The 14,774-nt window shown below is 49.7% G+C and overlaps 1 protein-coding gene across 3 annotated transcripts in view; it reads left to right on the forward strand.

The window, feature by feature from the left end:
* The window catches only part of Nod1 (nucleotide binding oligomerization domain containing 1), a 51,999-nt gene that overhangs the window by 21,238 nt on the left and 15,987 nt on the right, over window positions 1-14,774 (forward strand). For 2 of the 3 annotated variants that reach the window (XM_005360818.3, XM_026786042.1), the window contains exons 2-6: window positions 4,456-4,774; window positions 6,084-6,258; window positions 9,459-11,283; window positions 13,470-13,553; window positions 14,623-14,706. In XM_005360818.3, coding sequence (XP_005360875.1) covers window positions 4,574-4,774; window positions 6,084-6,258; window positions 9,459-11,283; window positions 13,470-13,553; window positions 14,623-14,706 — 2,369 coding nt within the window. In that variant the 5' untranslated portion in view covers window positions 4,456-4,573. Of the gene's footprint in view, window positions 1-3,522; window positions 3,587-4,455; window positions 4,775-6,083; window positions 6,259-9,458; window positions 11,284-13,469; window positions 13,554-14,622; window positions 14,707-14,774 lie in introns of those variants that run through there. The other variant, XM_026786041.1, reaches the window with a different exon arrangement.

Below are 14,774 nucleotides of genomic sequence, written 5' to 3' on the forward strand. Positions count from 1 at the left end.
TCTCTCTCTCTCTCTCTCTCTCTCTCTCTCCTCCCACCAACATACTCTACCTGCCTAGGCAGTGGGCTCACGGCCTGCACGTTCTATCTTCATTTTTCCATTTGGTGTTCTATCTTTCCTTCTACAGCCCTGGGAACTTGTTTTCTGGCCACGTCTTAGGCCTTAAATTGTTTCTTTGGCTGTTTCCTTGGACTGTCTGGACAGGATGTCCCTTCAACACCCACCCTCGGGGCTCCATATCTGGGGGTGGGAAAACCTCCCCTACAGAGAGGCCTGGCTCCCAGAAGCCCAGTGCTACCCATTGTCCTTTCTCCTTCCTCTCCCCACCCCTTTTTCTTCCCTTCTCCCTCCCCTCCTCCAGCCCTCCCGTTCCCTCACTCCTCCCCTTTCTCTACCACTGTGTCTTTCCCCCATGCCTTCCATTTGCACCCAGGACTGAGCCTTTGCAGGTAAGACATGGAAGACCTTTCTGAGTCAGGGGACATCAGCTCTCTGTGGCGCATGCTCATGAGCGGTAACTCTCTGAGGCGTCTCCTGGCAGTTCAGTCTGTCTCTGGCTTCTGTTTACCAGGCAGCGTTGTTTCTTTGTTTCCTTTGTGACTTCCATCCTTCCTTAAATTCCTGCCAAAGTAAGCTAACTGACCTCGGGGAAATTACAAAAGCAATCAGCCTCCCGGCCAGCTAGCTGTCATGTGACCAGTGACTTTGTTCAGGTGGTCAAAAATCAGGAGACAGCTTCCCCCTTCGGTGGGGTGTCTACGGTGGGTATTACAGGACCAGTTTGGGAAGCTAGGGACAATTTTTGTGGGGATCGCAGGCCCAGGAAAGAGAAACAGAGAGTTAACAGAGCCCTCCCAGTGATAAGAGTGAGGACGAATGAATGAAGGATGTTGCTTAACCTCCTCCCTCAGCCTTCTAAAGCATGCTGACTCACGGAGGGAGAAGGAGCGGCCTTTCCCTGTGCTTTCCACTGCGCTTCAGCGATTCCCACAGCCCTCCCTGAGAAACCGGCCTGGGAGCTAGGACTGACTTGCTGCTCTGCTGCAGTTTCCCCACCCCCGATTTCCTTTACTTATTTATCTAGTTAGTTATACTTATAAATCTATTCTTTTTGGCTGTCACAAGATAAATTTTTAAAGCATTTAAAAATTTTTGAGATTATAATTTAATCACAAACCTTTCCATCTCCTTCTCCCTATTCTCCTTCAAATCATGGTCCTTTTCTCACTAATTGTTATTCCATGCATATATATATGTATTTGATATATATGATATATTCATATATATGATATATATGAAATATAATAGATATTTGTGTATACATATCTATTCCCAAATAGAACCTGCGCAGGCCATGTAATGGTACTTGCACGCATGTTTCCGGGCTGAGCATTTGGCACTGAACAACCAATTGGTGTGCTCCTCCCTAGGGAGTACCGCCTTGCCCACTCCCAGCCTTCCTCAGTTGCCACGATTCTTTATGGATGTATTCCTATTACTGGGAAACACAGGCTCATAGAAAACTTTCTAATTCTCTGTCTGTGACAGAATTTCTGTCCCCTCTTCCAAAATGTTTCCTGAGCCTTGGGTGTGGTTCTGTTTTGTAGACACATGCATTGGGACTAGGCTCCAGAACCTGGCGTTTTGATTAGTTGTGTTTTTCTATACTGGTCTCCATCTGTTGCAAAAAGTTTCCCTGATGAAGAGTGAGGAGTACCTTTATCTGTGGGTATAAGACACATGTTTATAAGTTGTTGGTTGAGATTATGCTGGTTGAATAAATTAGTAGTTTTCTTCCAATAACCATACTTTGATTAGCACTGAATAAGTAGCTAGGTTTCAAGTCCTAGATATTGTTCCCTATTGTTGAGCAGGTCTTAACTCCAACTAGAGAGCGTTGGTTACCACCAAGGTCTGTGTGCCATTACTGCACCCTTCGGATTATTGTGCCAAGCTGATTATTGATGGGACTCCTAGGCATCACAGTTGGTAAGATTACTGGTAGCCTCCCTCCTTTGGACCTGCATGGCGCCTTCTGGTATCAGGAAAGCCAGTCCTCAGGGAGGGTACGTTCAGTTCAATTCCAGCTCAGGGGTCTCTGGGCCGTTTCTGAAGTAGACAGTGTCTTCAGAGATTGGGACTTTCCTTTCACTTCTGGGGAAAGGGAGTGGTAACCATGGACAGCAGCAGTAGGTTGTATGTTTTGCGAGTCTCTTAGCTAGCCATGCCCAGCAACTCAAAAGAGGGCTTCTAATGTCTACTATTAAGGTTCTGTTTGGTGGTCTTTGGCTATTTAAGGGAGCATTGTCAGCTCAGATGAGAAAATTTCATTAGAATTATATATGTATGTTTATGCATAGAATTGCATGTATTATAGGTGTTGTTTTTGATAAATAGTTAAGAGTATGATTCCTTGTGGCATTTTCATCCATCCTTGTTGTCATTGTACTACCTCCCTCCTCGTGTGCATACCTCGTTCCCTAAGGAGCCTCCACATTCCCCAAAGCAAAAGGTTAAAGTACAGGTGAGACTTAACTGTGACAAAGACACATGGTGCCCAAATGACCCATGTTTGAGAAACATTGTCCTAGAAGAAGAAAAGCGCAGAGAGCACTGTGGGCTTCTGTTACTGTTTGCAGTCATTCCTGACTCAGCCCATTGGCATTGAGTATGGATCAACTGATTGTGTCTATGCATATGTGCCCATGTGTGTGATGGCCAGAGGTTGATACTGTCTTCTTCAGTTGCTGTGCTACTGGATCCAGGAGACTGACTGGCCAGGGAGCCCTCAGGATGCTCCTGTCCAGCTCTCCGGTGCTGGGGTTACAGGCACACGCCTCCATCTCTGGTACTTTCCAGTGGTGCTGAGGGAATCCTTATGCTTGCGCAGAAAGCACTGTACAGCTGAGCCGTCTTCCCAGCATCCTCAAATACCACTTAAAAACAAAGACAAGGTTGGGCATGCTGTAGCAGTCAGGGCTATATAGTGAGACCCTGTCTCAACAAACAAGACTGAATTCAGGGAATGACCATGAGCGAAAGGGTTATAAAGTGAATTGTTCTAATTCTAACTCTGTCACAGAATTTTGTTTGGGGTGGTGAATGAGCATTTGATTACGGAAGAGCAATACCCAACGTGAAGCTCCACAGCTTCCTTTCCAAATGATTAATTTAACTCTACCGAAGCTCATTGAGATATATAGTTTTACAATCTGGTTAATTTCAGTATGTGATTTTTTGCAAAGTTTTTTTTTAAATAATAAAGTTTAATTATAAAAAAGAGACCCTCTTTGTGTGGAAGGGTCCTTTGGGCTTTACAGCTGTCAGGGAAACGATCTGCAAAAATACAAGAATAAAACTTGGTACGGTCCGATTTTGGTACTGGGCCAGGATTTCTAGGGTCTGACATCAGATCATTTACTTTAGCCACAGGTAAGCACAGCACAATTTGGGAGAAAAGTTTTCCGAAAACGATTAACTCAGCCCGCATGACAAGCTCAAGACATGTTTACATGGAAATCCTTTACAACGTACGCTGGCTTCATCTGTAAGATTGGCTTTTGTTGACAGAGAAGCAATGCTGAAGGTAATGGTCTAGGGAGAAGGGCTGAGGTAAATGTAACAGCTGGCCCTAAGATAACAGAGAAGTCACTTAGGCTGTTGTAAAGTACAATTGGCATCTCTCACGAGGATGAGTTTTATGACCTAGAAGTCATGCTCAAGGTTTCAGGGGGACGAGTCTGGGACGAGTAAAACATAATCAGACAACAAGGGTTCACCAGGTTGTAAGCTGCCTCCATTCCTGGCATTCCAGGGGGAATGTCTCTTTCCTTTGAAGGATGCCTGCGAGTTTAACTTTCCTGGCTTCTCCAGCACTTAGCTGTGTGCCAAAGCATTCTTTTGCTGTCTACATCTTTGTTAGCTTTGCGGATTCTGGAAAGATAGCGATGGTCTAAGAGGAGAAGGCCATGTTAGAATATTTTATCTTCTTTCAGAGGCTGATGCCAGAGACTCGGTATGACTACCTATTTGGCTTTGGTGGTGTTAGCTGAAGGCCTTTTGGGAGTCACTTACTGAAGCCATGGGTCCTGAAATGGGTCCTGGTTGCCACCTTTCCTCCCTCTTTCCCCCTCTCTCCTCCCTGGTCTCCATGAAGAGACAGGGGTGCTCTGCCATGCCTTCCCCAAAGTGAAGGGTTGAAACCAAGAGGTAGGCTAATCTTCCCTCCCTGACATTGTTCTCTTGCCGCAGTGACAGAAAGGCGATACATTTAGTGGTGCAGAATCCCACCAACAGCAATGAATTACGATCGTTGTTGAATAACTCCCTGGTAAAATTCTTTGGCATGACACTCTCCTGTTGGAGTAGAGAAATGCAAGAGACAGTGGAGACAGGGAAGAGGGAGAATCCTTCAGTGACATTTGCTTTGTTGACAGTGTCCTTTATCTCTTCAAGGTCAGCAGTGAAAGGCAGGATCCTGGTCGGTGGCCCTGAATCCTGATTGCCTGTCTGTCAGGGAGACAGGCGTGGTCAAAGATGAATTTGAGCAAAGTAGCTGCTGGCTACTCGAACTATGGAAAAGCAGGGCCATTGTGAGATGGAAGCCATCCCACCGGGTTGCCACTCCCACATTAAACTGCTGAAGATCAACAGGGAACATCTGGTCACCAACATCCGCAACATTCAGTGTCTGGTGGACAACTTGCTGAAGAATGGCTACTTCTCAGCGGAAGATGCAGAGATCGTGTGTGCCTGTCCTACCCAGCCCGACAAGGTACGGTGAGGGACACTGGTGCTGACAGTGACTGACCTGGGTTTCTAGCAGCTCTTCCCCTACCCTGATCCCGGAAAAGGGAGGATTTGCTCTACTGGACCAAATGTCCCACTGGGGTCTTTGTTTTTGTTGCTATTGCTGCTGCTGTTGCTGTTGCCATCCCCAGCTCAGCTTCTGCAGCACGGGGCGTATTGACCACAGGTGTGCGTGCACACTGAGTTCTGCGGGTTATTTTCATCCTTGTGCCCCTTATGCATTACAGAACAGCTTGATTACAGATGTGTCCTCACGCTGGGGCCTTAGTAGAACATAAGTGAGCTTCCTGCCAAGCCAGTTTACTTCTGTTTGAGGCTGGAACAAGGCCTTCCATTTCAGCTCGTCCTGCAGCGAGTGTTGATCCCTAGGCCAACTTGTGCTTTAAATGAGTAGGTGAGAAAGAGCATGGCACTCGGTGTCTCAACACCCCAAGGGGCCAGAGGCACCCACAAAGCCAGATTTAGAAGCGACTGCCTCCTTAGGTGGGACCCCATTGAAGACTTTCCCACGCTGTGAATGAGGAAGTAGAAGCATCAGTTCCCTCTGCTTGGGAGTTCGGTCTGCAAACTAAGAGAGTACGCCAAGTCTCTGGATAGAAAAGTGAAGTGCCTGTTTGAGATGAGGCAGGCAGGGGCTAAAGACACCCAAAGAATTTCTAGGGGGGGGCCCACAGCACACTGGTATGCTTTGGTTTCTTCTCTTGACACCCCCTTTCTTGGCTTTTTGAGACAGAATGCCCCTCTGTAGTCTAGGTTGAGTTGAAACTCTAATCCCCCTGCCTCAGTCCTCTGAGTGCTATGACTTAGGTGTGTGCCGCTATATACAGCTCCCCGTTGCTTCGCCTGTGTTTTTAATATGAAGGCCAGTTTGAACATGAGCTTTGATGGGAGTCTGTTACCCTCCTGCAGCTAGCCCGGATACGCTTCTTCCTCTTGTCTCTAGGGTGACTACCTCCTAGCACACTTATCCCTAGATGACAGTGACAAGAGGTTAGGAGGGAAAGTCCACAGCTGGAGGACTTTTCCCATGTCTCTTCTGTTTTTAGGCTCACAGATGCTTCCTGGCTTCTTATTGCCATGGGGATGAATTCTTGCTAACGAGGCCCACTTTGCAGATTCTATGCAGACTCTTACACAGGCTGTGCAGATGGTCAGGCCATTGCACAGTACAGTCGTACTAGCACCTGGAGCCCCGCCTGGAGCCCCTGGGATCCTTTTGGCAGGGAGATACCCCTCACACCAGCTCACGCTCTTAATGTTTGTGCCATCCATAGGTCCGAAAAATTCTTGACCTGGTGCAGAGCAAAGGTGAGGAGGTGTCTGAGTTCTTCCTCTACGTGCTACAGCAACTCGAGGACGCTTATGTGGACCTCAGGCTGTGGCTATCAGAGATCGGCTTCTCCCCTTCCCAGCTCATTCGAAGCAAAATTATCGTCAATACTGACCCAGGTAGGAGTCAGCCCTAGCAGGACTATAGGCATGGGTATGAAAGAAGGCACTGGGGTCTGGGAGTGCTATCATACTGTGGCCCAGGTGGGCATAAAAATGTAACCAGCAAGGCAACCTGGCTGCCTGGGCTCTATCTCACAGAGGAAACCCCGGTGCTCTTTCCATTTTGGAAAGGAGATGGTCTCTGGCATCAGAGTGCAGCCTAAGTCATTGCAACTGAACCAAGCACAGGGAGCTTGTCTGCTTCCTTTTGCTTGTTTTGGTTCTGGGGATGGAACCCCGGGCCTTATGCATGCTAGGCCAGGGCCTTACTAGAGTTATACACCCCAGCCCCTCTCATCTGGTTTATTTAGGAGCCCCGGGAATTTTGGAAGGCCTTAGCTCTAAGTGTTTGTGCAATCAGACACAGCACTAGCACAGTTTTGACACCATGTTTTTCTTTTTTAAAGTTTGTTCTAGGTGGGCTAAGATGTCATTCAGTGGTGATGTATTTACCTAGCACCTAAAGGCTTTGAGCTCAACCTCCAATATACAAGTAATAATAAAGAAAAATACCTTTCCCGAAAACAGTGAGATTCTTGGCAAAGTTCTTCGGTTACTCAGGATCCAGTCTATATTTTCAAAGTGCTGCAGACCTCATGAGTTGACTGGTTAGCTCCATAATTTTTATGCACAACCTACACCTGTGGAGGCACTGTGCTGGCTTCTGAGGATGCAGTGATAAGCAGGGACAGAACGCGACAGTCTTCCGGGACTTCAGAGTCTATGGCAAGGCGACCAGGACAGCAGCAGCGGAAGGTGCAAGTGGTGAGGGCAGAGTCTGCTCTGGGAGGGGGCCACCTGTTTTTACTCTCTCTGTTTTGTGACAGCCACTGGGAGCACGTCAGCAAGTACCCCACACTCTGGCTTTTAGACTCCACTTTGACCTGGTGTTTTAGTCACTTTCCATCTCTGTGACAAAATGTCTCAGAAAGCAACTTAAAAAAAGCCAAGCTTTGCTTTAGTGTCTCAGTGCATGGTTGGTGGCTCCTTTGCTGTGTGCCTGAGTAGGGCTGGAACATTATCGTGGAAGTGCCTGGCAGAGAACGGAGAACAGCTACTCCCAGCAACAGTGAGAGACAGCAGGGGAGCTGGGGACAAGATACAGTGTTAAAGGGCATGTCACTGTGACCTGACTCTTCCAAATGACTCCACCTCCTAGTTTCTGCTACTTCCCAGCAATTCCATTAGATTATGAAGTGATCAGTGGATTAATCTTGGGGAGGTCAGAGCCTTCAAGATCGCATCACTTCCCCAGAGCTCACTGATTGGCCCTGCCATTGGCTTTCGGGGTCATACCAGATTTAAGACATTACGGTTTAGAAACAGAGAAAAAGGGCCTTCCCAGAGAGTGAATGTTTAGAGAGAAAAAGGCCAGCCAGCAGTGCCAAGGGCCAAGGCTGAGCTTGCTCCTGTAGCCCAGAGGTGCCAGCTGGCCTTAGCCAGCCTCTTGGTGATACTGCTCCTTCCTGCCTGTTTTCATCCCCACCCCTGCCCGTGTGTGTGTGTGTGTGTGTGTGTGTGTGTGTGTGTGTGTGTGGTATCTGTGCCTGTGTCTGTGTCTCTGTGTGTGGTGGGGTATTTAGTCCCAGGGTGAGTGGCTCTTTCAAAGGACTTCTCAGTTGGTTCCTTCACCCATGACCAACTTTAGAGAGTCGTTCACTCTACAGGACAGCACACATACACGACAGATTCATATCACAGGTTATCATATGTCTGAAATGTCCAGAAAACACACGTTCATAAAGAAAAGGAGTCCGCCAGCAGCTGTCGTTGTCTGGCGTTGGGACAGAACAGAGGCTGGCTGCACACCAGCTCAGGAACTTTGGAAGGGTGATGGATGTTTCATTCTAGAAATATAGTAGTATTTACTGAATTTTATTAATTTACTAGAAATTAATTGACTAGGATGTAATGCAATTTATAAAATTTTGTAACATAAGTTATTATGAGTTATAACCAAAATAAGGTATAAAGTACCATTAGCGTTAAACTTTTTTAGTGGGGATTTGTGTTCCGGGCAGGTTTGGCCTTGAACTTTTTTTCTTCCCCAAGATAAGGTTTCTCTGTGTAGGCCTGGCTGTCCTGGATCTCACTCTGTAGACAGGGCTGGCCTCAGACTTACAGAGATCCACCTGCCACTGAGTTCTGGGATTCAAGTCCTACCGCACCACTGCCCAGTGGCCTTGTCCTCTTGATGCTCCTGCCTCATTCCTCTAAACACAGAGACGACAAGGGTGTGACACCGCACCCATCCCTCTTTGCAAACGTCGAACAATCAACCGGACTAAGTTCATGGGAAAAGCTATAAAGGAATCTAGAAGTATGCATATGGGTATCTGATTTTTACTAATTGAATCATTTAAATTCAAAAACTATTTTAAAGGAGCATGTAGAATGCCTTTCTATTCGCCATTAAGTCCCATTTTTTGTTGTTCAGGTATGCTGGGGGCATGGAGATAACAGGAACAGGTTATGTTGTCTCTGTCCCTCGAGACAACTTGGGGCTCACCCTTGGGGTGAGCATCTATGCCTCAAGGTGCTCACCCTGGGGGCCAGGGGTTGCATCTGTGATAGCTCAACAAATTTAGTTGGGATGTTTGAGGCCAGCCAGCCACGGAGCCTCTGTAAATCAGATTAATGTCCAGCCTTGCATTTTATATCTAAAAGTTTTGGCATCCAGTTTTGTCAGACCCCACTTCAAGAACCAAAGAAAGGCTGGGGTAATGTCCCCCTATACAAGGCTTTCGGTGGGAACTGACTCTACCATTCAAACAGGACTGTGGGCAGCGGTGGGGCAGCAAGACTGGCTGGCCTGGCCCTCGAGTGTGAGTGGCTTCTGTCTTTAGAGTTCAATGACAACATTGTGCATTGGAACAAGGGAAGCCTGTCTCAGACACTTGACCTGGAGGGGCCTGCAACCCTCCAGCTGGCTAAACCTGAAGCCAAGCAGACATGAAGGCCCGACCCTTAAATTCTGAGACACTGGCTCTTTGAGGCCCTGGGGGCTCCTATTAAAGGAGTAAACGACTTGGCTCAGGATCTGGGCTGTGGGTTTGTTTGCTTGTGTGCTTGCCACTCTGTCTGTAGCCGCCTTGTTTAATGCATCTACGCCTTGTCCCCTCACCTGGTTGCCGGGAAACACTCTTTCCCCGCTCCAGTGAGCAGATACACCCAGCAGCTGCGACACCAACTGGGCCGGGACTCCAAGTTCATGATGTGCTACGCCCAAAAGGAGGACCTGCTGCTTGAGGAGACTTACATGGACACACTCATGGAGCTAGTAGACTTCAACAACCAAAACCTAGGCAGCCTGGGAGGCCTGGACTGCCTGCTGGATCACAGCACCGGTATCCTCAACGAGCATGGCGAGACTGTCTTCGTGTTTGGGGACGCGGGAGTGGGCAAGTCCATGCTGCTGCAGCGGCTGCAGAGCCTCTGGGCATCCGGCAGGCTGACCTCGGCAGCCAAGTTCTTCTTCCATTTCCGCTGCCGCATGTTTAGCTGCTTCAAGGAGAGCGACACATTGTGTCTGCAGGACCTGCTCTTCAAACACTTCTGCTACCCAGAACAGGACCCCGAGGAGGTGTTCTCCTTCTTGCTGCGCTTTCCACACACGGCGCTCTTTACTTTTGATGGCCTGGATGAGCTGCATTCGGACTTCGACCTGAGCCGTGTGCCGGACAGCTGCTGCCCCTGGGAGCCGGCACACCCACTGGTCCTACTGGCCAACCTCCTAAGCGGGAGGCTGCTCAAGGGTGCCGGCAAGCTGCTCACTGCCCGCACAGGCGTCGAGGTCCCCCGCCAGCTTTTGCGCAAAAAGGTGCTGCTCCGGGGTTTCTCCCCCGGCCACCTGCGCGCCTACGCCCGCAGGATGTTCCCTGAGCGCATAGCTCATGAGCATCTGCTGCAGCAACTGGATGCCAACCCCAACCTCTGTAGTCTGTGCGCCGTGCCGCTCTTCTGCTGGATCATCTTCCGCTGCTTCCAGCATTTCCACACGGCCTTTGAGGGTTCCTCGCAGCTGCCGGACTGCGCAGTGACCCTGACCGATGTCTTCCTGCTGGTCACTGAGGTGCATCTGAACAGGACACAGCCCAGCAGCCTGGTGCAGCGCAATACGCGCAGCCCGGCGGAGACACTGCGTGCAGGCTGGCGCACGCTGCACGCGCTCGGCCAGGTGGCACACCGAGGCACCGACAGGAGCCTGTTTGTGTTCAGTCAGGAGGAGGTGCAGGCATCAAAGCTGCAGGAGGGGGATCTGCAGCTGGGCTTCCTGCGGGCTCTGCCTGACGTGGGCCCTGAGCAGCGCCAGCAGTCCTATGAGTTTTTCCATCTCACGCTCCAGGCCTTCTTCACTGCCTTCTTCCTGGTGGCAGATGACAAAGTGGGCACCCGGGAGTTGTTGAGGTACTTTCGAGAGTGGACGTCTCCTGGGGCGACACCAAACACGTCCTGCTATCCTTCCTTCTTCTCCTTCAGGTGCCTGGGTGGTGGCAGCCGGTTGGGCCCTGATCCTTTCAGGAACAAAGACCACTTCCAGTTCACCAACCTCTTTCTGTGTGGGCTGCTGGCCAAGGCCAGACAGAAACTCCTTCGGCAGCTGGTGCCCAAGGCTATCCTGAGGAGGAAGCGCAAAGTCCTGTGGGCTCACCTGTTTGCCAGCCTGCGCTCCTACCTGAAGGGTCTGCCCCGGGTCCAGAGTGGAGGCTTTAATCAGGTGCACGCCATGCCCACATTCCTGTGGATGCTGCGCTGCATCTACGAGACACAGAGCCAGAAGGTGGGGCGCCTAGCCGCCAGGGGCATCAGTGCCGACTATCTCAGGTTGGCCTTCTGCAATGCTTGCTCTGCTGACTGTAGTGCCCTGTCCTTCGTCCTGCACCACTTCCACAGGCAGCTCGCCCTCGATCTGGACAACAACAACCTCAATGACTATGGCGTGCAGGAGCTGCAGCCTTGCTTCAGCCGCCTTACCGTGCTCAGGTGAGGCTGCCAGCTGAGATGGGTGAGGAGAACAGAGAGGCTCTCTTTTGTTTTACCTGGCGGCTACATCCCGACCCAATATGGCTGCCCAAAGATAGCGCCGGCCAACTACTTAGTATTGTAGCCAGAAGGAATCCCGAGAAGGACAGGTCCCATTTTTAATTTTTTTTTCCCTTTAGTATTGGGGTTTGAACTGGAGGCATCACACATGCCACACAAGAACACGCCTGGCTGTCTTAAAAAGCCATTGCCAGTGATAGAACTTCTTAGATTTCTTTAGGCAGGGCTTAGCTGTATGTGCCAAGCTGGAAAAGAGGAGGGGAGCACAGGGGATTGTAATGCTAAGAACACACAGATACTGGAAGGACCTGCCGTGTCTGGATTGAATGAGAGAATGAATTTAAAGGTAGGAGGTGACTGCTCCCAGGTATGGTAGAGAAGAGGGTTTGTTGTAGATATGAGGGAAAGCGTAGACAGATGCAGAGGCATTTGGGAGAGTCCAGGGTGGACTTAACCAGCAGATCCAGCCAGGTCTTGTGAGAAGCAGGGTGGGGAAAGCCAGGAGACCAGGCCAAAAGGGCAAAAAATATTAAAAAAAAAAAAAAAGGGACCAGTGTAGCCAAAATGGCCAAATTATATAGGGAAGAACAGTTGGGGGAATGGTGTAACCTAGCCCCCTAAACTAGAGAATTTAGGGGATGGGGAGGGTATGTCAGCCAGGAGGATCCTATAACAGGTAGAGACTGAAGGATGCTGGGAGAACTGGGCAGCCAGGGTCCACTTTGATATGTTACTAGGGCATTATAGCCATTTGTCCTGGGTTTGAGACCTAAGAGGGATGGCTCTGCAGTGTGTACCTTGTGCTCGAATCCAGTCTGATACTGTAGGGGATAGGTCCCGAGAGGCTGCCCTTATCTTTTTGATGTGGCTTTTCTGTTCTCTCTTTAATTGTCGTGGATGTCAGCTTTGGAGTCAAACTTAGCCCATGGCCTGTGCTTTTAAATAAAGTTTTATTGATGCGCAGCCACACCTGTCATTTGCTTCTGGGTTGTTTCGCCCAGATTGTAGGATTGAGCAGTTGTTTGGCCCAGGAGCACAGCCTTCAGCATTTTCCAGCTAGTCTTGGTGTAGAAAGTCTGCTGCCCCGCCCCAGACCAGTCGCTCCCCCCCAGACCAGTCGCCCCCCCCAGACCAGTCGCCCCCCCCAGACCAGTCGCCCCCCCCAGACCAGTCGCCCCCCCCAGACCAGTCGCCCCCCCCAGACCAGTCGCCCCCCCCAGACCAGTCGCCCCCCAGTGTTCCTGCTCTCACCTTGCTTCTCAGATTCTTTCTTGAGGGTCAGGGTAGCTTGTTACAGAGATTGCTTGGATGAGTAGGGATGGAAAGAGAAAGAAAAGGGGGAAGTGGGAAGGGGGAGAAAAGGCTATTGGGAGCTCAGTGGTACCCTTGCTTAGCATGCTGCAAGTCCTGGGTTCTACCCCTGGATCTTTGTATGTATTATTTACCTAATAAATACATACACACATGCACATTTTGCTCATGAGAAGCTATACTGCTGGGTTTAGAAAATTTTCTAGAGAATTTGCAGTCTGTGACTGGCCCAGAGACCCCATTTTCCTCTTCTATGTACCTGCTACCAGCCTGGCCTGCACAGGCAGCATTTGCACTGGGAGAGGCTGGAGAGGGTTGCTGCCAAGACCCGCCCTTGCCCAGAAAGCAGCCAGTTCCTCCTGAGACTTCCAACCCAGAGCTGCTTTAAAAGAGCTGTTTCCCTGGGCAGCAGGATGCAGGCCTCTTCCCGCATCTGAGGTGTGTCAGTTCTAGTGGGGACTATCCTGCCCTGTATTTTGTAAGTTAGCTCATGTCCTTACTCCACTCCTAAAATGCGAAGGTACCCCCAGTGGTAGTGATCCCTAAAGGCGGTCCCCTCACGTTTCAGACCTCATGACCCGCCCCCACTGTGCTCAGAGGATGGAGAAGTCACACCCAAACGCCGCCGATGTTGGAGACAGCTGGAAGTAGCTGGCTGTGGATACCCTTATTAGCCTCTGTGACCCTTTGGCTTCAGGGCTGGGCTGCAGCCTTGTTGCTGGCCATGGACTCTAGGCAGCTGGATTCTTAAGCTGAGCACTTCCTCGGAAGTTCCTCTGCTCTGACTGGCAGTTGTCTTCACTGGTGTGTTTTAGACTCAGCGTCAACCAGATCACTGACACAGGCGTGAAGGTGTTGTGTGAGGAACTGACCAAGTACAAGATCGTGACATTCCTGGGGTAAGTCTTGCTGGAGGATATTGGGCCTGCTACCTTGTCATAGTTCTTAGCATCAGAAAATTGGCAGACATGTGGTCCACTGGTGACAGAAACCATGGCCAGTGCTGGCATCCTCTGGCCTCAGCCTCCCACATGCTGGGGTTACAGGCATGTACGTGGCTCCTGGTTCTGTTCTGGGCTCAACTGGTAGGCTCAGTTCTAGGTGGAATTGGAGCTAATCAAAATGCTTATGGAGCCCCCAGCTTCCTTACTTGTAAAACTGGGACCCAATCCAGGCAAGCTATTTTGGAGGCTACGAAGAGAAAGTATGTGGGGATAAGTTTTGTAGACGTTAAAATACCTGTCTATACATCAGACTTAACTACTTTGGATCTACTCCTAGGTCCAGGGCAGAACCATATATATTGAATAGTAGTGGCACAGCAAAAAGGGTCCTAGGTAGAACCCTCCTTGAATACTTCAATAGTGCAGCTATTGAAAAATAAATGAATACTCAAACCAGGTAGTGCTAAGTAAAGGCCACCCATAGACCCAAGTCAGTTGTTAAATACGTTACACGGAGCTTTGAGTTTGGGGGTTGAGATGAGGGCACGTGGCCCCATGGCTGCTGCTGCTCTTGTCCCTGGAGCAGTTGCTGAATATTCCTGGACCACTGAATCATGAGGACACGTAAGCAAAAGGTCCCATGCTCCCCTCTGTTATGCATGACGAGTAATAGTGGAGAGAAGACTTAATCAGAATGATTTAAAGAAAAGGACATAGGACTTTACTCTTCAGAAAACCTAAATCACCACTAACTGCATTATTGAGCATTGTGTGCTGGGCTGCGCATGACGGCATATGCTCCCTGTCACCACGGGGCGGAGAGTTGTATGGATTTGGCATAGAGGGGAAGCAAGGGAGCTGGCTTTGGAGCCAGGCTGATGCAGAGCCCAAACTCTGGTCTCTGTGTGTTCCCCCTTTCAACTTAGACAGTGGAAATCAGTAGGCAGCGCGTACTCGCTATAGGAGGAGGTGTTTGTGTGACACCGGGACTTACAGAGGCCCCCGGCTATGCTTTCTCTCCAAGTTTATACAACAACCAGATCACTGATATCGGAGCCAAGTATGTGGCCCAAATCCTGGACGAATGCAGAGGCCTCACGCACCTTAAGTAAGTAAGTGGGGAAGGGGGAAGGGCTGGGGAATCCTTAGAGGTTTGTTTTCTTTCTTTCTTTCTTT

This window comes from Microtus ochrogaster, linkage group LG3 (genome assembly GCF_000317375.1).
Source record: "Microtus ochrogaster isolate Prairie Vole_2 linkage group LG3, MicOch1.0, whole genome shotgun sequence".
NCBI classification, from domain to species: Eukaryota; Metazoa; Chordata; class Mammalia; order Rodentia; family Cricetidae; genus Microtus; species Microtus ochrogaster.